We start from the raw sequence: 25,625 nt of genomic DNA on the forward strand, positions 1-25,625 counted from the left end.
TTATCGCACTAAAAAGTATCAGTGACACATCTCAAAAATTATTTAGTCACTTTGACATAATTTTTGCACCATTTTAAAATTAGCTGTTACATAAAGTTTTATATATGAAAATGTGTGCAATTTCATGTAGAATACAACTAAAAATGATTGAAGGTTGTACCTTTTCTCTTTTTTCGAATTATTTGCATATAAATCACGATAAATAGAAAAAAAACCACGTTGTCGGTCAAATTTGTGAATCTCTACTGAAATAGTTGAAAACGCAATTGTAAGCTAAAACTCTTACAATCTAGTATAATATACAGTCATTTATCTTCATTTTGAAACAAATTCGAAGTGTCTAACACAATATTTAGAATTATGGTGAATTTAAAAAAAAAAAACTTTCGTTTCTTTCCCGTCCGCGCGCTGATTCGCGGAAAACAAAATCTCCGAAATATGTACGTCGCATTATCCTAATATTTGCTCCTTTTCATATTAGCCATTTTATAGAGTTTCTTATATGAAAATGTGCGCAAAATCATGAAGATTACAATAAAAAATAATTGAAGGTTGTAGCTTTTCTCATTTCCGAAATATTTGCCTATAAATAAATATATATATAAATATTTCTACATTCGGTCAACTTTAACTCGTCCGAAATGGTCGAAATCTGCAATTCTAATCTAAAACTCTTACAGTATCCTAATATTCAATAATTTTTCTTCATTTTGAAATAAATTGGAAGTCTCTAGAACAATATTTAGATTTACGGTGAATTTTTGAAAAAAATATTTTTTTACGTCCGCGCGTTACAAATTCGTGCATCATTTTGTGATATTTTTCCGGTGTTGCTTTTATCTTTTTACAATGTATTATATATCAAAATGATTGCAATTTAGTGTACAATACAACGAAAAAGAAAGTAACTCGTTAGCTTTAACCGTTTTTCGCACAGCGCGATTTGAATACAATTATGGATGAATTTTTTTTTTTCGCTACCATATATTGCATTATTTACATATGATAATGATATTTTTTTTCATTTCTGATGGTTGCATACTAAACTTCAGGCACTGACAAAAAAAAAGGAGCCAAAAATGAACTCTTAATCTTATAAACTAAGCACACTGTGATTTTTTGAAAAAATTATTTTTTCCGCTTCCGCGCTCACTCCAAACCCGCCTCGGCATACGGGAGAGGTTTTGATTTTTAGGGCTTTGGCGTAAGAGGGTTAAGAGGTACTGGAATGATGGAAGTAGTTTTTTGACAACCTTCTGAAGGAAGAGAATAAACCGAACTGGATGATGTATGTAGTCAAAATAGAGGGACCAGTAGAAAACATAACAGTGAAAATGACATGTAGGGCCTTTGGAAAGATGAAAAATGGAATAAGTAATTTAATAAGATCAGCAGGAAAGCTGGTCGTCCATGAGCATACTAGAACATATGGAAATCTGATAAATGATGAGAGAATGCCAGAATGTTGAGAAAAGAACCCTATATTAATCGTATACGTACAAAGGAAAAGAAGATAAGCTGCAGTGTGGAAATTACAAAGAAAGCTGATTACCTACTTGTGCATGATTTAAAAACGGAAGAGGTGCAGGACGAATAGTTAAGAAAAATAGTTGAAATTGATAATTGTCAATTTAATTTCATGCCAGAGGCCAGAGAGATCAACAACAGTGGCAGCCTTTTAAAGTAAAGCCATTAAGAAAAAGTACCACATAAAGAGGACGAGATTATATCACGTATATATGGACCTCAAAAAGCTATTTAACAGAGTACTGATACAAATGCATAATTGAATGGGCACAAGGTCAAAGAGTACTAGAAAAATTAATTTTGCCAATGATGCTACTCTCCCATAACATAAGATCTAGTGAAGGAAGTATATGAAATAAATGTTAGCGACCTTCAAGGGTTAATGCGGAGGCCGTTGTTGTATATCTTAGTAATGGAAGAGATTTCAAAGGGGAACAGATAAAGAGACCCCTGGGGGATGATTTATGCAGATAGCCTATTGCTAATAGCAGAATCTGGAAATGAGATTCTGGTAATGTTTAAATGTTAGACGAGTGGAGTGGGAAGGTGAGGACTGAAAATCTGTAAGTACTAAAACAAAGTCTAATGTGAATACTAGAGAGGAAGCACAGAAAAGAGTACTTTGGAAATTAGCCATGTAGCTGTTTTGAAAAAGGTTGGTTGTGAACTGTGTGTTATGCATCAGATTTAACATAGGAAGTCAAGAGGTGCTCAGGATCACAAAATATACATGGCATTTAAGAATTTTTGGTGCACAGCTATATGAAAGGAAAAGCTGACATTAAAATGCTTTTGGTGACTGAAGGTATGGCTAGCAAGTTAAGAATGACTTCTTGATTTCAGCTCTCTCAATTTCTACAGCTTCAAGGATGAATATTAAGATTTCAGTTTTTCAAGATGAATTTTAAGATTTCAGCTGTTTCTAATATAATACATGTAGATGAATTCCTGCTTGCTTCATTCCAAGTGTGTTCAACTACTTGCTGTTTCTTGTGAGATTGCCATTGCATGCTTGGTTTCTGATCTGTACCCCTCCCCAAAAAGTCTTTTGGCTTCATTGGACTCATGTAAAGGCTGACTCATCAATTTCATGGCCTCTTATTAAATTTCCATTTGGACAGTATATGAATGATAAGTTTGTGATGAGGCAGATTAAGTTTGCATCAAACATTTTTTTAATATAAACCTATTAGTCTATACTATGACCTGACTGCCTCCTTCCCATCTCATTATCGGTGTGTCACATTCATTCTATGCCAAACGGTCAGTGTCAGCTACTATATTCTTTTTCTTTTGTACACAAGACACACAAAATTTTTCTGGGGACATTACTACTATAAATAAGTGCTACATGATTATTGGGTTTGTATAGAGATATAACTTTTACGTTATGAAGGAGTTTGATTTTTATAGTTTATTCAATGTATTTTTCAAAATTAGGTAAGTGTTGGAGAAAAACTTGGTGCTCTACTTGGGATTATTTTGCCTAGAGATATTCTCCATTCCACTGCTATTTGCAGCAAGTGCTTCCACCTTGTTAATGAGTTAGACATGTTGGAGCACCGTCTTGCACATTACAGGTAAGTACAACAATTTTGTAAGCAGTCTCACTGGTTTCCTATTATCCAAATTTTATTAGGTGGATTTCAGAGTTTTAAATTATTTGTTTTATAAGGGTTGAGTTGATTGTAGCACTGATATGAACATTTTAATATTGAAATCTTATATTTCTGTGTACAAGATGACCTTTGAATCTTAAAACTGACCCCTAAAAATTGGGGTTATCATATACTACCATTATAAAAATTAAACCTTGAATTTTGAGTGATGTTTATCTGTAGGCTATCTTGGCCTCGTTGTGATAACCACCAACATATGTGAAAAGATTCATGTTATGAAATAAACTGATAACAAAGGTAATAAAACCATTTTTACCTTATATACCATATTATTGGCATATTTGAGGAATAATTCCATATCAGTACGTTAAAATAAATTTATATCTGTGGGAGCCCAGCTGAGAAAATGTAAGCATCGAGTTATGGTTCCACTCAAGCAACTTTATCTTTTGGTAACCTTTCAAAAATGTTAATGGTCGTGTAATTGGGGTAGTAATAACATTTAGGATAACGTAATATTAATTTTCCATCGAAAATTCATTATCATTTTGGTGGTAAAAAACAATTTTTTATTACATACAACTGATTAGAACAATCTTTTCCTCTGTCTCTTTATCTATCCCATCTTCTTGTTGAATAAGTTAAAAAAGTAAGAGAGAATGGTAAAATTATCGTTAGTAAAACTATGCTTGTTGCGTAAACATGCGCAGTCATAAACAACTGGATGAGAAATAGCTATTTTGCTATGAACAACTGAATTGGATAACAACAGCTGTTTTGCTTGCATTTCAACCATTTTATGATAGTAAATAACTACCATATTTTATGTTACAAATGATATTAAGTAGAATAGAACTGATATATTTACATTACACTACTGTATATAAGGGATTTTGACGAAGGAAAAATCTATTTCTGGGTGATTGGCTCGTGTCGCCCTATGAAAGATCCTTAATATCATTCTTTCTAGGTAAAATTAACCTAAAATTACCAGAGAAAACAAAATAAAATAAGAAAATGTCAGTAAAACTGACTCGCTCACTCTTAAAAGAAGTGTCGGTATGATAATAGGGGCGAGTGTGGAACACTACCACGAGACAAACACCAATTAGAACTTCCTATCAGAATCCCCCCAAGAGAGAGCTGATACCAACGGGCGATGCAGCCTCTACTACTACTACTAGAGGACGCCACGGACAGCAGCGCCCCTAGCGGACATCCTTAATCTAAAAACAACTAAAATACATCTTGTCCTGCAAGGGGGGGAAATAAACCATAAAAGGGGGGGTTTCATAGGGCGACACGAGCCAATCACCCAGAAATAGATTTTTCCTTCGTCAAAATCCCTTTTCTGGGCTCAGCTCGTGTCGGCCTATGAAAGAGTACCAGAGAAACAAACAAGATGGGAAAAAGGGACAATGAAAAACAGTGTAAAATGATGGATATAATATAAGTAAATCAATTACAGCATACAAATTAAGCACTTAAACTAACTTATACTAAACAGTAAAATAATAGAACGTTAGTAATCTTAAAGTACTTAAATGGTAATTACAGAAAATTATAGTGATGCATGTAATACAAAGAAAAAGGGATTTACTTAACAAATTTACAAAATATACAAACTCATTGTGTCCTACCCTAGCATAAAAATAAGGGTAGGTACACTGAAGTCCATCATTAATACAAGTATTGCAAAATATATACAAACACATTGTGTCCTACCCTAGCATAAAAAATAAGGGTAGGTACACTGAAGTTCATCATAAATACAAAAATGGTGAATATAAAAACAAACACATTGTGTCCTACCCCTAGCATAAAAATAAGGTAGGTTACACGAAGTACATTATCAGTACAAGTGTGGATGTCCCTAGCAAAAAATAAGGGACAATCCACTATATGATCCAACGGCTAAGGCTATGATATTCGAGTACCTGGCGATAGGGTGAGGCATGTTGGCTGATGTAGGTAGAAAGGAGACCTGGATCTATTGGCTACAACTACTATACAGTTATCAGGGAAACAATGTTTTCCCGCTGCTACTGCTGAAAACTTTAAAGATTCCAAGGACTTTAAATAATGCCTTTGTAAAGACTGTCGGGGATTTCCATCAGTATACTTTTTAAGATCCTCAAAATTCATATGTTGAAAATAACTAATTGAGGTGGCTACTCCCCTGATATCATGTGCTTTTGGGAATGATCAGGGTTGGCCTGTTTAATGAAGTAAAGGATTTGTTGTCTAATACCTTTTACTGACAAAGTACCACCTTTTTCTCTCATGAAGAGAGCACCTGAGGATCTTGAAGAAGTACGAGATAGAAAGGCTCTAAGAGTTGATACTGGGCAGAGAGAAGGATCCTGTGGAAGTGGGATAACCTTCCAAGGAGCCCACCTTGCAAGAGGATCCTCATTTGGCTAAAAAGCTACGATCCGGAGCAAGTAGAACTTTCTCCTGATGGACGAGGAATCTCCACATGCCCGCATCCCTGGATAGAGCCGACAGTTCTGAAATTCTGGCTCCTGAGGCTAGGCTTAATAAGAATAATGTCTTCCTCAGGAGCATTATGAATGTACAGGATGAGTGTCAGTATCTGAAGCTAGTTTGAGGACATCATTCAAGAACCATGAAAACTGTAGTAGGCCTCTGAGAAGGTCTAAGTCTAGCACAGGCTTTAGAGATAGATGTGAAATAAGATTCAGTCAGGTCTATCTGAAAACCTACTTTGAAAGATTTTCTTCAAAGCCGATTTATGAGTGTAATCGTGCTAGCTGCTAAACCTTTTTTCAAACAAGGACCTGAAAAAGGATATAGCCAAATTAACTGTCATGGTTGTAGTGTTCGATTCTCTCAAGAAAGATGCTAATTTTTTAACAGCTGATCATATTGTCTAATGGTTGACTCTCTCTATCTGATTCTAGGAAGAGAATATTCTGTGGGTCAATATCAGCATCTTTATTAGCCGCAAACTTCATGAAGTCCATAAAGTTAGGGTCTGGAGAATTCCTGAGGAAGCGAACACAGTCCTCATTTGTACTGATTGTGATAGCTTGGGATTGGGGATCCGTTGAGGTCGGAGACCCAATTCCAGAAGAAGAGATACCAGTTGCTCATGGGTCCAGTCCGGAGCAATCAGAGCTACTATCCCTTTGAAAGACCTTAGTTTGCTTAGGACTTTCAAGAGAAGATTCACTGGAGGAAAAATATAAATTCTCCTCCACTGATTCCAATCCAACGACAGGGTGTCCGTGGCATAAGCCAGAGGGTCCAGGTTGGGGGCCACATAGCAAGGGAGCTTGTGGTTCGCTTGTGAGGCGAAGAGATCCACTTGGAGACCTGGGACTCTCCGGCTTACCCACATTCCTTACTCCTGCCAGGTGAGTGGCAGACAGATGCCATTTGTGTTTGTTTGCTAATGCAAAGATGGCTATCATGACATGATTCACATGCTTGGATTTGGACCCTCCTCTGTTGATGCAATGAACTACCACTGCACTGTCCAAAACTAGCCTTAGATGAGACTTCTTCGGGGGAAGCACCGTCTCTTCAGAGTAAGAAATACTGCCATTGCTTCCAACACGTTTATGTGGAGCTGGCGAAATTGACTGACCAAGTCCCCTGAACCTGTTTGAACTGAGAGTATCCCCCCCACCCAGGCCCGGACAGGGATGCATCCGTGTGAATGGTTAACACTGGGAGGGGATATTGAAGGGGTACTTTCTTGGCTAAGTTCTTTACTTTTGACCAAGGCCGTAGTTGGTTGCGGAGGATCTGTGGATTACTGACAACTTGTCTCGATATTTGGAGTTTGCTCTTGACCGCCAAATTCGATTTATATCTTTCAGCCTTGCTTTCAGAAGGATATCTGTTACCAGAAGCAAACTGAAGAGACCCTAGGATTCTCTCCTGGTTTCTTCTTGACGTTTGCTTGCATTTGAGAAATTGTCTGACAGATTTTGCTATTTCCTTCCGTTTGGCCACTGGAATTGACAGATTGTGGGAAAACAAATCCCATTGGATTCCTAGCCACTGAAAACGAGATTCCGGAGTAAGTCTGGATTTCGTTTTGTTTATCTGGAACCCCAGATGTTCCAGAAAGTGAACTACCTTTTTTGGTGGCTTTGAGACATTCCTCGACTGTTGGTGCCCAGATCAACCAATCGTCGAGGTATGCTGCTACCATGATTCCCTGAGCTCTCAATTGTTGAACAACCACTTCTGCTATTTTTGTGAATACCCTGGGGACTACATTCAGACCGAAGGGCATCACTTTGAATGAGAATGTTTGATTTCCTAGCCTGAATCCTAGGAATGGGCGGAAGTGCCTGGCTATAGGGATATGATAGTATGCGTCTGTAAGATCGATGGAGCATGTGACGGCTCCACGCGGAAGTAAGGTCCTTACTTGCAAGAAGGGTAACGCATCTTGAACTTGTCGCAACGAATGAAAGAGTTTAGCTTTGACAAGTCTAAGATTACCTTCTTTTTGTTGAGCCTTTCTTTGGCACGCTGAATAAGCGACCTTGAAATTTTAGATGCTTGACTCTCGCAATAGCTCCTTTCTGAAGGAGTTCTTCCGCGTAATCTGTCAATTCCTTTGACGGTATCTGGTGGAATGATTTGATTGGAGGAGGATCTTTGATCCAACTCCAGCCCAATCCTTTGGACACTATGCTCTGTGCCCAATTGCTGAACCCCCACCTGTGGCGGAAGAGAGGAACAGCCTCCCTCCTACCTGGGGAGCCTCATTGTTGATGGGCGGGTTGGCCACCACGCCCTCCTCTGAACTGTCTGCTCCTCGTACCCCTTCCTGCGCCACGCTGACGAAAGTAACCTCTCGCCCTACCATCTCGGCTGATTGTAGCCTTGAGCCTCATATGCAGGGTTGAAGGCCGGCGAGATAGCGTAGGAAGTGGATGGCTGAGATTGAGGGGGCAACAGGAGGATAGGCCTGATTCTGCTTTGAACTGGCAGGTTGTCCTTGTTTGGGTAACCGAGGACCGCCTGCACAAATTGCTGCTGTTGCTGGAGTTTTTTATATGGCTGGAACCTCTTACCAGCCTTCTTCGGTTTCTTACCAGCAGTGGGAACGGACTCCTGTTTCCTCTTCGAGGAAATACCCCACCTAGCTCTAAGGCTCTGGTTGAGCCTAGCGGCTTCGTGGTGTACCTCGTTAACCGCGGACTCTGGGAAGAGATCCGCTCCCCACATGCTAGAGGCCAAAAGTCTATTTGGCTCATGCCTAATGGTGCATTCTTGTAGGACATGCTTTCGGCAGTTCCTCCTAGCCTGGAAGAAGTCAAAAGCGTCCGTTAGAACCGTCTGGAACTGAGATTTCGCCAGAATCTTGAACAGCGGTTCCGTAGCATAAGAGAGGGCAGCCATTTCCGTAATTATAAGGGAATTGAGGGACCTGCCAACCTGGTTCGCGCATCAAACTCTGCCTGGATTAGGGAATCCGGCAGCCTTGGTAGTTTCTCGCCGAACTGGTCCATGGCGCAGTCCGGTTTGAGCTTACCAAGCGTGAACGTAGCTGGCAAGTTCTCCCACAATTCTCCGAAGGCCGGGAAGAGCGGAGAAGTAGACTCCGCCTCCCTCAACTGTGGATGGGCTCATCCTTGAGGACTGCCTGAAGGGACTTCTCCACTAATTTCGTGGCGAACGGAAGAGAAACCTCCTCTTCCGTCGCGAAAATAGTGAAGGGACTCTTGTAGGCCTGGAGTTTGGTGTTCGTACACTCCCAGTCTCAAGGCAGTGAACCCATTCCCGCTGAGCATGATCTCTACTATATAGGACCGACTCCTAGAGATCTTGTCTTCCCTCGTCAGAGCCGTTGGCGTCAGCCTAGCATAAACCGATGAAAGGCTGCGTCAGACCCGGAGGGTAAAACTCGAAGTCCTCAATCCTTCGAGTTCCACACTCCGAGATAGAGATCATTCCATCCTTGAACGGAGCGTAGCAGCTACTCTCCATGGGTTCTCCATAGAGAAAGCTGGCAAAGAGTCATATGGCGGGAGTTGAAGAATCCCAGTGCTTGACGCTGGGGAGACTGGAGGAGGAACCTGAGATAGCCCAGCTACTCGGTCCTCATTTTCTCTCATCCTGTTAGAGAGATCTTGAATTGATTGGCTAGACTGAGACAGAGTGTTTGACAACTGTGCAAACATCTGCTCGAAGCGTGACCCCAGGGCGGAGATTTGCGAGCCCATCAACTCGCCCACCTGTTGCATCACCCCTGCTGAGAAAGTAGAGGGATCAAAGGTGCTAGGACCTGCTACCCCTACCGGCGTAGCCGGAGTGGAAGCGGTGGAGGCGGGAGAAGGCACTGGCTCGGCGGGAGCGCGAGCCTTCTCCTTCGAAGCCTTGCTTCTGGAGCTCTTTGGGTGAGAAGAGCTCGGCTTTGCTTTCACCGCATCGGCATAGGAAGTCGACGACTTCCTAGCCGAAGAAGACGAAGACGACTTCCTAGAAGTTGTCTTGGCCAGAGTCTTCGGTTCTCTCTGTCCCTTCACCTTTGGGGGTACAGAGAGGGCGGGAGAGCGGGTAGGGATCTCAGATCCCACAAAGCCTTGGAATGAAGCACTAGAAGAGGGGACAGGAGAAGATCCAGAAGCACCCAAGGAAAGACCTTGGGCGCCCGACACACCTACCTCAACCAACAAATCCTCCCCCCCTACCGCCATAGGTTCGATGTTAAGGTCCAGGGCAGCGACGTCCGGGACCGACTCCTGGGAGGCTACGACCTCAAAGGATTGCTGGAGGTCTTGCTGGATGGAGGCTATCAGCGGGGCAGCGGACAAGGGGTCAACGTAACCAGTTGACTTGCCCGCGGGGAAGATCTGGACGGCCAGCTTCTTATCCAGAATATAGGGCTGGCCTTTGGCGGCGTTCTTCCCGAAGCCGCCCACCCACGCTTTCAGGGTGGCGATGAGGGCGACTTCCCTCACACCGGTAGCCTGAAAGAAAGGCAAGATTAGTTTCCAATGGTGGAACGGGGTTAACAAACTTACGACTAAAAGTTGTTAGTAAAATGATAAGTAAGCCTATAACGGACTTACCCCACTCCCAGCTGACCGACCAGGTCGTAGCAGATGGCGCAGGCTTCAGGGTGCAGACGATCGTCTCGTTGTAAGACGTGGCACAGGGGCGTGAGACCTACATTCATCATGTCCACAGGGGTCGAACAGCGTCGCGTTACACGCTGGGACCTGGCAGTTGGTAGCCTGTAAGTGGAAAGATACATGAGTACCAGGTAAACACTTACAGTCTAACAGATGCTCCGCTTGTGCCGGAGCGATAAAGTTAGATTAAACCAGAGCCCCGCCAAAATACGTGTGGTAACCAGGTTGGTTGTGATCTCTAGGCTATAGCTCCGCTGATGGCGGAGACACAAAAGAGAAACCAACCAGGAGTGGTGGTAAAAGGAAACCACGACGGAAAATGGCGGGGATGGAAATAAATCAATCATATAATACAATTCATTTTAAAATTAGGGTATATCCTTAAAATAGTGATGATAAAATAACCTCCCTCCGCCCGTTTACTAGAAGAGTGCGCGGGTAAAGAGACAAGCTCACTTCCGGTAGCGGGGGAGAGATGAAAGGATATAGTAGGCAAGCAACCGACCACTAGAGGAGCCCACCCCGCCCGCTAGCGGAGCCAGTAACCCATAACCAAAGGTGCCCCGGCTGCGACGGAAGGCTCCTTTCGTATAGCGAGGCAGGTGGCTGAGCAACTGGGGAGGGGGGGGAGGTCTCGGAGAAACACGGCGGGAGCGAGAGAGAGGGGGGAGGGATGGCCTACTCCTCCCCGCCTCACCAACACCACGCATGGAGACTCGGTACCTCATGAGTGGTCGCCCTATACCCCCCGCTGGGAGGAACCCCTGGCCGCCTCAGAAGAAGTGGTGAGAAGGCAACTGAGGTTGTCATGACAACCAAGGGGTCCCCCAGCTCCTCCCTATACCATAAGGGGAGGGCGGGGATAGGGTAAGGTGCGATGGGACACGTGACCGCTAGTGGCCTAGGCCGCGAGCAACACAACCGTGAGATGGCCACGTGAACCAGACTGTACCAAGACAAGGAACAAGCACCTAGGCTAGCCTAACACCCTAAATGTAATAGATAATACATCGAAAAGATGGAAAAGACACTTTTAGTAAAAGAGAAAGAAGCCCAGGAGGAGGCAGACTGTTCCAAGAAACAGAGGCCTACTCGGAGCCAGCGATAGCCGATGAAGAGCAAGAGCCGGGATGCTGGGCCGGAATAACAAAATAGCCCTAAATACCAAACTAAGAGAAATGGTAGGAGGGCTGAACTAGCTAAAACTCGATGTAAAAACAATGAACGTAATAAAGTAAGCCCATAAGTATAAGAAGTCCCAGTATGGAGGACCGGGAATTCTTACGAGGCAGCATGGCGCCGCCACGAGACAACCAGGGAACCGTATATGACCTATTAAGAGGAAAATACAGGTACCCGGAAGATAAAATTGTGGTAAAATATTACTTATGAGTTACTTAACTTAGCCGTGGCAATAGCTGAACGTTCCATGGTAGAATATAATGGTAAATCCAAGAAATAGCACAGCACAAGAAAAATGGCGACTTGTCGCTAGCGCTAAAAATTAAGGATGTCCGCTAGGGGCGCTGCTGTCCGTGGCGTCCTCTAGTAGTAGTAGTAGAGGCTGCATCGCCCGTTGGTATCAGCTCTCTCTTGGGGGGATTCTGATAGGAAGTTCTAATTGGTGTTTGTCTCGTGGTAGTGTTCCACACTCGCCCCTATTATCATACCGACACTTCTTTTTAAGAGTGAGCGAGTCAGTTTTACTGACATTTTCTTAATTTTGTTTTTCTCTGGTAATTTTAGGTTAATTTTACCTAGAAAGAATGATATTAAGGATCTTTCATAGGCCGACACGAGCTGAGCCCAGAAATACCCTTATTTGCCATGGAGAAAAGATTGGCAAGAAAATATATTGATAAATTCAAGCTGCAATTTGTAGCTGAAGCTGAAAAAACAATGTTCAAGCTACTAATACTAAATTATTGTGCATCAGCAACATTGATGAAAACTCCTCTTAAATTTTGATATGCCGTCAACACTCGACCGTAATAAAAGTGCAGAGAAAAGTATTCAATCAAAACATATTACTGACTGTTTAATATGGGCATGACTGATGGGACAAATCTTTAAACGGAAATTGATGCCAAAAAAAAATTCTCTTATGGTATCTTTGTCCACATTCACAAAAAGCTAAACAATGCAAAAAGTGCATGATGGCTGTGTTTAATGTAGTATACTTACCTGGCAGGTATATATATAGCTATATTCTCTGTTCCACCTGGCAGAAATTTTCAAATCTCGCGGCAAACGCTAGTAACCTATTAGTAGTTCAGGCAACCACCACCCCGTTACCGTGGCGCTAGCGCCAGGAACCGTTCCCACTTGGGCCAGATTTTCTCTGCCAGCCGAACCGGCAACATTGTTGGTGGTTCCCTGCTAGGATTTTCTTCTCGTTGCTGACTTTTCATGGAATTTTTGGTATTGTACTTGGAAACGTTAGCTTGGCATTCGCTTTGGATTGTTCTTGGAAGATGTCTGACACTGGTAGTATGTTTAGAGTTTGTGTGAAAGAGGGGTGTAAGGTAAGGTTGCCGAAGGCTTCGGTCGACCCTCATACTATTTGCAAGAAGGGTAGAGAGAATGTGTGTACTTGGGAGAGTAGGTGTTGAGTGTGAGAATTTGTCAGAGAAGGAGTGGAAGATATTTATGAAATATGTTGAAAGGCTTGAGAAAGATCGTGTAAGGAGATATGTTTCTCGTAGTGAGAGGTCGAATACTTCTAGTAAAAGGAGTGAATGTGTTTCCTCTCCAGCTCCTTTTAATGTAGAGTTGGTAGTTCCTTCTCCCCAGGTATCTCCTGCGCCCGCTGCTGTATCGGAGGAGGCAAACGATACACAGATTGTTAAGGTGTTCGCTGCCCTGGCGTCCATGGGTGACCAAATACAGCGCCTTACGGATAAAATCAGTGCTTTTGATGTCAGTGAAAGTGTAGTGGAGGGGGCGTCTGATCGTCTCTCTTGTGCTCCTAGACCTAGAGTCTCTCTGTCAAGCTCCCAGACCCAAGGGAGAAGGCATGTCGACAGTCGAAGGGAGACGAGAGAGGTTTTGCCACGGTCAGGCGTCCCTTCAGACAGTCTGTTGTAAGATCCCAGGCTGTTGCAGTTCGCCGCAGAAAAGGCGTAACTGGGAAGTGTGCGTCCTCGGATGGTTCGACATCAGAGCGGGAACATCGGTACTCGGTAGTGTCTCGCCCCCTCAAGAGGACGTTAAGGACATCGACCACTCAGGATAGACGTGCTCAAGATCGTGAGGCTTGGAGTAGCCCGGAGGTTATGTCCTCCTCGGACGATGAGGACATAGTTCCGATCAAGAGGAAGAAGATTGTTCGATCGAAAGAAGACTCGGTACGGCCTTCTCGTTCTTGGATTTCGACAAGAGACTCTCCCCCGTCCTCTTGCTTGTCTTCTCCTCTTCTATCTCCTTCGGGTAGAGTTCAAGATCGCTCTCCTTTACGTCCTAGTCCTTCTCGTCTTCCTCCTCCTCCTACGGCTGTTTGTCAGGAAGATAGTACGAAGGATTTCTTAAGGGAAATGCAATCTAAGCTTGCAGTTCTCGTTAGTTCATGGGATGCGCCTTTGCAAGGACCTGCAAGGCGTAAGGACAATTTCCTTCCCGTTAAGTCTTCCAAGAAGACGGAAGACAAGTGTTCGCTTGCAAAGGATTTAGGACGCACTGGCTATACGAGGACGGGCGATCGCGTAGTGTTTCAGGACGCAGGACGCAGGAAGAAGAAGATTGTTTCGGAAAAAACAGGACGCAAACGTCAGGACGCGGAACCGCTTGTGGACGCAGGACGCAGGCGGCAGGAAGCAGATGTGTCTACGATGGACGCAGGCGGCAGGACGTTAATCCGTCAGCAAAGCGTCACAACGATAGTGATCTGCAAGACATTTCTTCAGAAGAAGAATTGGACTTTGTTGAGGAGAAGAATGTGGAACCGTCTTCGGATTACAAGATCCTCACTTCACATCTTCTTTCTATTTTGGAAGGGGAATTTCAACCTACGGCGCCTTTATCTCCCCTGTCTCAGTTTTCCAAGACTAAGACTCCAAAGAAGTCCTCATTTCTCAAGATGACTCTGTCGATTTCGGCCAAGAAGGCTCTTCAACGAGTGAATAACTGGCTGAAGGACAAGAAAGAAGCGGGGAAATCCTCTTTCGCTTTTCCCCCAGCCAAGTTAGCATCGAAGTCGGGAGTATGGTACGCTACTGGAGAAAGTCTTGGCTTGGGAGTACCTGCCTCCTCCCAGGGGGACTTCTCCAGTATAGTGGACAGTTCGCGCAGACAGGCGTTGCAGTCTGCCAAGGTCTGGTGGACTTCGACCTCGTCCGAGTTTGACCATCTTTTTAAAGGAATTTTTAGGACTTTCGAAGTCTTCAATTTTCTAGATTGGTCATTGGGAGCGTTGGCGAATTCCTTAGAAGATGAGAATGCCCAGGATATGGATGTGGCTAAGAGCATTATGTCCTGCATGGACAAGGCTCTGAGAGATGGAGCGAATGAACTGGCGTCATTGTTCACAGCAGGAGTTTTGAAGAAGAGGTTGCTTTTGTGCTCATTCGCTTCTAAAGGTGTTTCCAACTCTCAGAAATCAGAGTTGATGTTCTCTCCCCTTTCAAACCAACTGTTTCTGTCAGAGGTTATTAAGGATATAGCGCTGGCGCTTTCTCAGAAGGCCACTCAAGATCTGCTCTCTTCGTCGGTAAGGAAGTTTTTACCATCCAAGTTGGTGAAGAAAACTCCAAAAGAATCAAGGCCTTCGCAACAGCCCTTTCGACGCAGAACTTTCGCTCGACCCGCCTTTAGAGGCAAGAGAGTACCCGCGAAAAGAGGAGCCAAGACCACCTCTAAACAATGAGAACTCAGTCCTCCAGACAGCAGTAGGAGCCAGACTTCAAGAATTTTGGGAAGTTTGGCAGAACATGAAGGCAGATCCCTGGGCCGTCAACGTAGCTCGGGAAGGGTACAAGATTCCTTTCTTAAAGAGACCTCCTCTCGCAACATCTCCGAGAGCCCTGGGGGCAAATTACAACGATTTAGTGAAGAAAACGGCACTTTGGGAGCAAGTCTCTTCCATGCTAGAGAAAGGAGCCATAGAACCTGTTCTGGATCACGAATCTCCGGGATTTTACAACCGGTTGTTCCTGGTTGCGAAGTCCTCGGGAGGTTGGAGGCCAGTTCTGGGCGTAAGTCAACTGAATGTTTTCGTGGAAAAGACCAAATTCACTATGGAGACGAACGATTCAGTGCTGGCAGCGGTACGTCCAGGGGACTGGATGGTTACCCTGGACTTACAAGACGCATACTTTCATATTCCGATTCATCCAGGAAGCAGGAAGTATCTAAGGTTCGTGATTCAGAACAGGGTATTTCAATTCAAGGCCCTGTGCTTCGGCCTTTGCACAGCCCCCCAAGTGTTCACGAGGATGATGTCCAATGTAGCAAGATGGTTGCACTTAAGAGGGATCAGAGTGTCATTTTACTTGGACGACTGGTTGATAAGATCCCAATCGAGAAGTCAATGTCTGGAGGACCTGAAACAAACGGACTTAGCAAAAGACCTAGGTCTTGTGGTAAACCTGGGAAAGTCTCATTTGAATCCCAAGCAACAGATAGTTTATTTGGGGATTCAGATATCGTCAGCGACTTTTTGGGTTTTTCCGTCCCCCGAAAGGCAAGCCCTGTGCATTCGGAAGGTGCAGGACTTTCTAGAGAAAAACCGATGCTCAGCAAGAGAGTGGATGAGTCTACTGGGCACACTCTCTTCGCTAGAGAGGTTTATTTCTCTAGGAAGACTGCACATGAGACCTCTACAGTTTTTCCTGAAAGATTCATGGCCAAGAAAATCGCAACCGGATTCCTTCCAGTTTCTAATTCCTGCCAAAGTGAAGGAGGAATTAAATTGGTGGCTAACCCCAGGCAGGTTAGCAGAAGGGATGTCGCTTCAACAGAAGAGCCCAGACCTCATCTTGTATTCCGACGCGTCGAACGCAGGTTGGGGAGCGACATTAGGCCCTCAGGAGGTGTCGGGTCTTTGGAACGAGGAAGAAACAAGTTGGCACATAAACAGGAAGGAACTGATGGCGATTTTCTTGGCTTGAAGCACTTCAGCAAGTTGATAAGAGACAAGACAGTGCAGATCAACTCGGACAACACCACGGCTCTGGCATACATCCGCAAACAAGGAGGGACTCATTCTTTTCCCCTCTACATGCTGGCAAAGGAAGTCCTACTTTGGGCGGAAGAGGAAAACGTCGTTCTGCTCACCAGGTTCATCCAGGGGGAGAAGAATGTGAGAGCGGACCTGTTGAGCAGAAGAGGACAACTTCTTCCGACAGAGTGGACGTTGCACCTGGAGGTATGTCAGAGCCTGTGGAAGTTGTGGGGCCGTCCGGTAGTAGATCTTTTTGCGACAGCCAGAACAAAAAGACTACCAACCTATTGCTCTCCGGTTCCAGATCAGGAAGCAGTGGTGGTCAACGCCTTCCTGATGGATTGGACAAACTTAGACGTTTACGCTTTTCCTCCAATCAAAGTACTGGGGAAAGTTATGAAGAAATTCAGGGAGAGCCAAGGAACGAGGATGACCTTAATAGCTCCATTTTGGCCGGCCCAAAGTTGGTTCACAGAGGTACTGGAATGGACAATAGATACACCAAGAACTCTTCCTCTAAGAGTAGATTTACTCAGACAACCCCACTTCGACAGATTTCACAAGAATACCCTCGCTCTGGGTCTGACTGCGTTCAGACTATCGAAAGTCTTGTCAGAGCGAGGGGATATTCTAGAGAGGTGGCCAGTGCAGTGGCTAGAGCCAGAAGAACCTCCACAATTGCAGTATATCAGTCGAAGTGGGAGAATTTCCGGAAGTGGTGTAAGAAGAGGAAAGTGTCTTCATCCAGTACCTCTGTGACCCAAATCGCAGACTTCCTCCTATACTTGAGAAGGATTTAGGATTGTCAGTGTCTACAATCAAAGGCTATAAAAGTATGTTGACCTCAGTGTTTAGACACAGAGATCTAGATATCTCTAATAATTTGGACCTTAGAGATCTGATTAGGTCATTTGGTACTAAGAAACAGCCCCAATGCAGGCCACCTGCTTGGAACCTCGATGTTGTCTTGAGGCATCTAACCTCTAGTAAATTCGAGCCTTTAGAGAAAGCCTCTCTGAGAGATGTGTCTAAGAAAACTATCTTTTTAGTCGCTTTGGCAACGGCTAAAAGAGCTAGTGAGCTTCAGGCCATTTCGAAGAAAGTGGGATGGAGACATGGTAACGCAGTGTGTTCATTCCAGGAAGGATTTTTGGCCAAGAATGAGAATCCTGCGAATCCTTGGCCAAGATCCTTTGATGTCTTGGGTCTTTCTGAGTTAGTGGGACATGAGCAAGAAAGAGTTCTCTGCCCAGTGAGAGCATTACGTTTTTATATTGAGAAAACAAGAGAGATCAGAGGGAATTCTGATGCTCTTTGGTGTTCAGTCAAAGACCCCAGTAGATCCATGACAAAGAACGCTCTAGCTTTCTTTATGAGAGAGCTGATTAGAGAAGCTCACATGTTGTGTCAAGAACAGAGCTTCGGTATTTTGAAAGTGAAGGCTCATGAAGTCAGGGCAGTTGCGACTTCATTGGTGTTTAAAAAGAATTTAGCCCTCAAAGAGATTATTGAATCTACATTTGGGAGAACTAATTCAATATTTGCGTCTCATTATCTTAGGGATATTCAGACAACCTTTGATAATTGTCAGACGCTAGGTCCATACGTGTCCTCGGGTACAGTATTGGGCAAAGGAGTTACCACCCCATAACCTTCTTTTAAGCTAGTATTTTATCAGGTGATGGTATTTGTGTTTTTTGGTCGTCTGAGAAAAGTGTTGTTTACTTTTATCAGTCTGGTTTGTATTATATTGGTGTGGTGTGTGTGTGTAGTTCAGGTATTGATCTATTACTAGCTTGAATGCCGTGGCATAAGAGGGCTGTAGGGTTCTGTCAACACATTGGTCACACCCAGTTGTCAGTTCCAGTCTTAGCTTCTTCAACATACAGGACACTTCCTTGTTGAGAGCTCCTAAGGTTTAAGCAGGCTTAGAGGCAGGACCTATGAAGTCAGCTACCTTAGCAGGTAAGGAACCTAGAGTAAATTGATAATTTTATTTATTTATGCTCTATAACGTTACTGTCTTTGACCCACCTCCAAATGTGTCAATCAGCTATATATATACCTGCCAGGTAAGTGTCATACATTAAAATGAAGTTTTTATGTTAAAACAAAGTTTAATGTATACTTACCTGGCAGGTATATATAATTTAATGCCCACCCTCCTCCCCTCAGGAGACAGGGTTCAGAGAAAATCTGGCCCAAGTGGGAACGGTTCCTGGCGCTAGCGCCACGGTAACGGGGTGGTGGTTGCTTGAACTACTAATAGGTTACTAGCGTTTGCCGCGAGATTTGAAAATTTCTGCCAGGTGGAACAGAGAATATAGCTATATATATACCTGCCAGGTAAGTATACATTAAACTTTGTTTTAACATAAAAACTTCATTTTGTATTTTATGATACAATAGTAGTAGTGTGAGAATACTGTACACACAATATTATTAGATACAGTGAAGTAAAGCATACATTTTTAAAATATCTATGGAAAAGATGCATATTTGTTATGTTTGTATATCATGATATGTGAATATTAGATACTCTAATTTTATTTTTTGTGTATGATGTAACCCCCTTAAAATTAGCTTCAAGATTGTGTCTTCAAACATCACATAATACTTGAGTATATGCAGTAACCAAAAGCTAGTCTGTATACAAATGGTTTTGTAATTTAGCAGTTGTCTTATACTACAGATATGCGATAAATTCATGAAAATTTGCCATAATTTTTTACCTCATCTTATCTAAAGGTTGTCTAATACAGAAATATACGATATTTACTTAATAGTGCATGTGTTTTTAGTGATAAACCATGACATTTTATAATGCATTAATAAATTCCAAATGGTGGTACACTAGCAAGACAAATTAAGGTTGAGCTATTTATCTACAATTCCAAAAATTGGAAAAACTAATGGGCAACATATAATTACAGTTCAGTTTCCTATGAAATAAGTAGATGTATCTTAAATTGTATTGTGGCTTTGGAAGGCAGGGCATTGTACATGAAGAAGCAAGGAACAGTGATGTCAGCTCACTACATTGTTTCTAGAACCAGTGTCAAAATAGGTTTCACAGGCAGTAAAGAACTTTGAGATATTGAAAACTATGCATCTGAGGACATTTTGTTAACTAGCTTTTTTTAGTGGACAATCTTTTAGTCTTGAATAATTAATTTGCGAAGTACATTTCAATCTTTTAAGTGGATGTTGTATCGGCTGTATATTTAATGAGCACTCAGACATGTTTACTGTTAAGTTTGTGTCTGTGATTGTATCTCTTTTGGAAGTCTGTGTGATCTAACTTTAGGGGGTTATGCAACTTTTGCACTTGTAGGACCTTTTGATTTGTCTTCTTTAGGTAGTATACCACAAAGACGATTAAGGCCTTGATCCAGTGCTGATACTACCATTCAAAGGACCTCTATAACATAAGGGCTTTGGTTATAAGGTCTTTGGATTGCAGTGGTATTTTGACATATCCATTTTTGAACTCCAGAGGGAATTCTCATCTATCCCCTCTGATGCCAGATTTTAGTCATGAAATGAGTTACCTATATATACCCTCCCTTAAGTGGTCAGTCCTATTCTTTACAGCCATTTAGCAGAGCCAAAATCTTCCATCCTTCTAGTACCAGCAAAATCTTTTGAGTAGAACATGGGGGCTGGTAAGTCAGCCAGTACCTTGAAATTTTCCACCTCTATCTAGAATAATGTTGTCTCCAAAGAATATTGTTATGTTTATGAGAAATTTTACTTCTAGACATTTTTGTATGATCTGCTTAACCCATATTGCACCTGCTACTTCTAATACTATCATCTAAACTTGAAGGATGGGTGGGCTCCAAAAATATACATCACAACATGAACATATACAGTGGACTCCCACTTCTTCCTGGTTCGGCAATCACAAATTAAGTTATTTGTAGATTTTTTTGGCGACACATTTTTCCAATAAAATGTGGAAAGTTTGGTGATTTGCCGACTTTTTCATTAAAAAAAATTTGACTGATTGCTGTATTTTCATGTTAGTATTTTTGACTAAATACATTTAAAAAAAAAATGTACACATTTAGTCACAAAATAAAAGAAATAGACAGTTTTAAGCATTTTAGAGGGGTATTAGGTATTCCAGCTATTAAAGTGCAGTCTTTAGCCTTTTTAGAGGGGTTCCAATATATCACGAATTTGATGGTCCACTGTACTTCTTTTGGGGTGTAATTGTGGAAGTAGATGAACCAATGTTGATGATGGTACGTATTATTGTTACTGGGCCCATTTTATTGAAGAAAACGGGCAAAAGGTTGTGGAGCAGTTGGCTTCATGAATTTCAGTACACATTCGAGAAATCTGACGAGACGTGGTAACTCCCCTGTGTCATTTTATAAACTGGCTTTTTATCAAATTTACATGCTTGTAGTGTTGTCAAAGGCTTCTTATTGGCTTGAGATACTACGTGCTACATAGTGAGGTTGCTAGATGTCTCCGTAACTTGCTGTGATGTGCACCAAAATTCATGAAGTCGACTGTAAAAGTAATTTTTTTTAATCTTGTTAACCTAGCTCTAAAAATTATACTGTATATCACATGTAAAGATTACAAGTACTGCTTGACTACCTTTTTGATTTATGATAGTTTAAGAAAGTAAATTTCCTTAAATGTTTTCTGACTAAATCCATATTAAGGTCATACGTAAATCATCGGAATAAAATTTTTTATTTTACATTTACAGTTTAATTTCAGTCGACCCTCGTTAAGACTGACAAATAGGGGGGCCTGGGTGTCTCCGTCTTAGAATCCTAGAGAAAGCATATGATAGAATCCCAAGAGAAGTGCTGTTTTGGTGTTTAAGGAACAGGAAAGTCCCAGAAAAGTTGGTTAGGCTAGTTGAGATGATATATAAAAGAATGCACACAAAAATAACAGCAGTTGGGGAAACACAAAACTTTGAAGTTAGTGTTGGATTACACCAGGGGTCAGCATTAAGCCCATTTTTGTTTGTGCTGGTCATGGATGTGTTGAGTGAAGAAGTCAGGAATGAAGATGTGTGGGAGTTGTTGTGCGCCGATGATCTGGTGATTACTGCTGAGAATGAGGAGAACCTACAAAGAGGGGTTGGAGAGTGGGCAGGGGTAGAGAGCGGTGGCTTAAAGGTGAATGTGAATAACAGAGGTTTTGCTGAGCAGTAGGAAAGATAGAGACAGCATAGTAATACAAGAAAGAAGAGGCTCGATAATAAAACAGGCACAAAAATTTAAGTATTAGGGTCTACTTTAAGCCAAGAGAGGATAAAAGCTGCATGGGGGAAGTGGAGAGAGGTAGCTGGAGTGGTATGTGATAAGAAAATGCCAATCAAGCTAGAAGTCAAGATCTATAACACTGTGATAAGACCAGTGTTAATGTATGGAGCAGAAACATGGGCTGTAAGAAAGAAAAAGGAAGTAAAGCTTGAGAGAACAGAGATGAGAATGCTGAGGTGGATTATGGGAATATTGGTTCTTTAGAATTGGAAAATGATGAAATAAGAAGGGCAATGTTAGTAAAGATTACAGAGGTGATAAGAGAGTCATGATTGAGATGGTATGGTTGATGAGGTGAGAGGGAAGAGGGCTTGGGAGGAACCTGTTAGAGGAAGAAGATAGAGAGGGAGACAGAGAATTATATGGCGAGATAAAGTGAAGGAAGATATGGAGAGAAGAGGTTTGGTGGAGGATGATGCCTTTGATAGAAGGCAGTGGAGAAGGCGCATCAGGCAATCGTCCCCTTAATTTAGGGATAATAGTGGGAAAGAAGATGAAGAAGGTGTCTGTCTTAGCCAATCGTCCGGTTTAACCAATGATCCCTACAATATATATACATATACATATAAAAATCTGTATTTTGTTATTTTTATAGAGTATGAATAATAAACCAATGTAGAAATGTTTGAATTAAACCTTATAGTGAAAGATTAAAAATGAAGAATAAAACATGATAGAAGTGATAAAATTCTGCCACTTATGTAGGTGGCTAGGTCAAGACAAGAATGTATAATTGGATAATCAAACATCACTACTACAGCAAAAAAGTTTGTTTCCTTTTTTCATGTTTTTATTATTACAGTGGTACCTCGACATACGTAAGGCTCAACTTACAAAAAACTCAACTTACGAAAAACTCGAGATACGAAAGCAAATACGAAAAATTTTACGCTCTACATACAAAAAGTTTTCAAGATACGAAAGGTTGTTGCTGTAAAGTCCCGAGATTCGCCGGGACCACCGAGAACAATTTTAAAACTCCCGCGCCGCCAACTGAGTAAACTCGCCACCATCCTCCCGCTCTCCCATTGGTTCCTGATGCTAGTCACCCCATAAGGTCCTGCTCTCCTATTGGTCAGCATCTACCCCTTGTGCTTTAAGTATTCTATTGGTAAAAGGATGCTGTAAATTGAAAAACTTATTCATGCAATACATTTAATAAAAAAAAAAAACATTAGGTAAAGATAGAATAAAGAATAGAAATGAATGGTTATTATACTGTTTGGTAGTTTCAGTAGTTGAAGAGAGATAATGAAAATTTATGGCTTACTGTGCAAAGTGATTGCTTGGCGATCGTTCGATACTCGTAAGTGCTGGATGTAAACAGAAGTTTGGAAGCTTTTTTTTTCGTTTGTTTATCATAGTTAATGGTTACTTAATAATTATTTGAAATGAGTACATGCAATACATTTAATTAAAAAATTGTGAATTAGATATCATAAAATATAAAATAAATCAGACTGCCAACAAATACGTATTTTTTAGAATTCTTCTTTTGTTTTATTATTACGTTACGTATACGTATGTTTCAGTCAGTAACTCACTATCTCCATTAGGTAAAGATAGAATAAAGAATCGAAATGAATGGATATTATACTGTTTGGTAGTTTCATTAGTTGAAAAGAGATACTAATGAAAATTTATGGCTTACTGTGTGCTAGGAAAAATGATTGCTTGGTGTTCGTTCGATACTCGTAAGACGGGTAAGAGCTGAATGTAAACAATCGATTGGAAGGTTTTTTTGTTTGTTTGTTTGTGTATTATAGTTAATGATTAATTAATAATTATTTGAAATGAGTACATACTGATTATTTACGTATACATTTTATTGGCATATTCTAAGCTTTTAGCTTCTTAGGTTTAGATGTCAGAATCATAGACTAGGCTACAGTAGCAACCGCTAACATAGGCTAGGCTTATTGCTAAGGGACATATGCTAAAGTCCTAATATATGCAGTAAAAATGGGGTTGAATATTACATGCAGTTGAATATTACTCAAGTATTTACAGTATTTTGCCTTTTTGGAGTCATATTTCTTCCGTCGGATCGGCGTCGTAACCCTAGAACATGTGTTTTAGGCCTGGAAATATAATTTACTGGGATGTTTTTGGAGGGCTTGGAACGGATTAGCCATTTTACATGTAAAATGTGGTCCAAGATACGAAAACTTTATGATACGAAGGCCGCCTCGGAACGGATTAATTTCGTATCTTGAGGTACTACTGTATATTAATTTATTCATTATAGTTTTTTATTATTTATATTAATAATATATAATGTTAAATGAATGTGAGCTCATTAAGATCATCAGTAATAAAATAGCTGGACAATTAAGACCATATGTTCACTAACACATTTTGGTTTCAACAAAATCATTCTGTAAAATGCAGAAATATACATGATCCAAATAACTGTAATTCAACTTGTGAATTTTAATAAGTAAGTAAGTCTATAAAATACATTTCATCATATCAATCTTGGAGATAGTTGTTCTTTATATTGTTACTAACGCAATCAACAGTTTGTAGTCTTATTTTGAGATATAAATGTCCATAAATAGAACAGAAGTAGAGGGCTATCATTGGCTAACAGATCACCATGGCAACCAGCCAGCCTATCATGTTTTAGCTGTAGTATTTTGTCTGTAAATGCATGTGTTTTGAATACTACAGTAGTTTGTAGTTTTTAGTAGTGTATGTATTTTACTGATTTCATAAAGAATAGAATGAATTTCTTCCTTCAAAATTGTTGAAATATGAAAGATGATAAAAATAATGATAGAATTAAGTCATATAGAGGAATTGGCAATTTCTCTCTCATTTGCCATGTGAACACAAGTATTGCACAGTAAGTCAACTTTTGTCTTTGTAAAGTTTACCTTTGTCATATATTTCTTTCCTTAAAAAATACAAAGCATTGTACTGTAGCTACCAGTCAGGCAGTAGATAGGTAAAACTGTTCGTTACTGTACTTCCTACCCATCCAGACAATAGCGTGTTGTAATGACTGTACATACTGCTTGCAAGTTAAATTAGTTACATGTTAAAAGCATTTTAGTTTAGTACAATATAAATACGGAGCTACTCATAAAAATATCAATGAAAAGTTTGATTACCTTTGGTCAATAAAAAGGAAAAAGTTATGTGACAAGTGGAGGAACAGTAATTATTTTAAATCGTGGATGAACATAAGTATTTCAATTAAATTGGCCGATTCTTTTTGGTGTCCGCCTTATCTGATATCCGGATTAATGAGGTCTGGTTTAATGAGGGTTGACTGTAGCTCTATCATTATGTAATAGCTTTATAATCTTTTACTAACAGGCTATGTATTGTAATATTTTAATATAATTCTGTAATTGATATTTTAAAATTTTTCTCAATTCACATAGTAATCAGAAACATACAAGAAATGGAAATTGGTGATATGGAATCTCAAGAAGAAAACTTTACAAGTTAGGGGTGAGGCACCCAATTGTAACATTACATCATCTGCAAACTGGAGAGCTTTTGACTCCTTGTCAGTCTCAATCTCTGAACTGTAAATTTGATTAGTCACTCTGAGTTTTCTTCATTAGCTTTTACCTGCCTCCTTATTGGTGATTCAAGTGAATTTAAATGATATATTTTTGTGAAACAAATGTATTTTGGCATGATTTTTTTCACAACCCATCATTAGCACCAAAAGTCTTTTGTTCCATTCCCACTGATTGGAATGATTGTATGAAGAGTTAGTCTCTTATTTACCCAAGAACACCAGGGGGATTCTTGTGGAAGTTATCAAGGTAGGAGACCATCTTTCTCTTATAATCCTGGAATGGTGTGTCTAGGATTTTAAGTACCACAAATATGGGTTGATGTAAATGGTAGGCTTGCATTGAAAGAACTTTTATATATAAAA

At 41.1% G+C, this 25,625-nt stretch overlaps 1 protein-coding gene across 1 annotated transcript in view; it reads left to right on the plus strand.

The window, feature by feature from the left end:
• LOC135216667 (uncharacterized) overlaps positions 1-25,625 on the plus strand; it is a 130,027-nt gene that overhangs the window by 101,389 nt on the left and 3,013 nt on the right. The window contains exon 7 of the mRNA XM_064252055.1: positions 2,968-3,107. Coding sequence (XP_064108125.1) covers positions 2,968-3,107 — 140 coding nt within the window. The remainder of the gene's footprint in view (positions 1-2,967; positions 3,108-25,625) is intronic.

This window comes from Macrobrachium nipponense, chromosome 6 (genome assembly GCF_015104395.2).
Source record: "Macrobrachium nipponense isolate FS-2020 chromosome 6, ASM1510439v2, whole genome shotgun sequence".
Lineage (NCBI taxonomy): Eukaryota > Metazoa > Arthropoda > Malacostraca > Decapoda > Palaemonidae > Macrobrachium > Macrobrachium nipponense.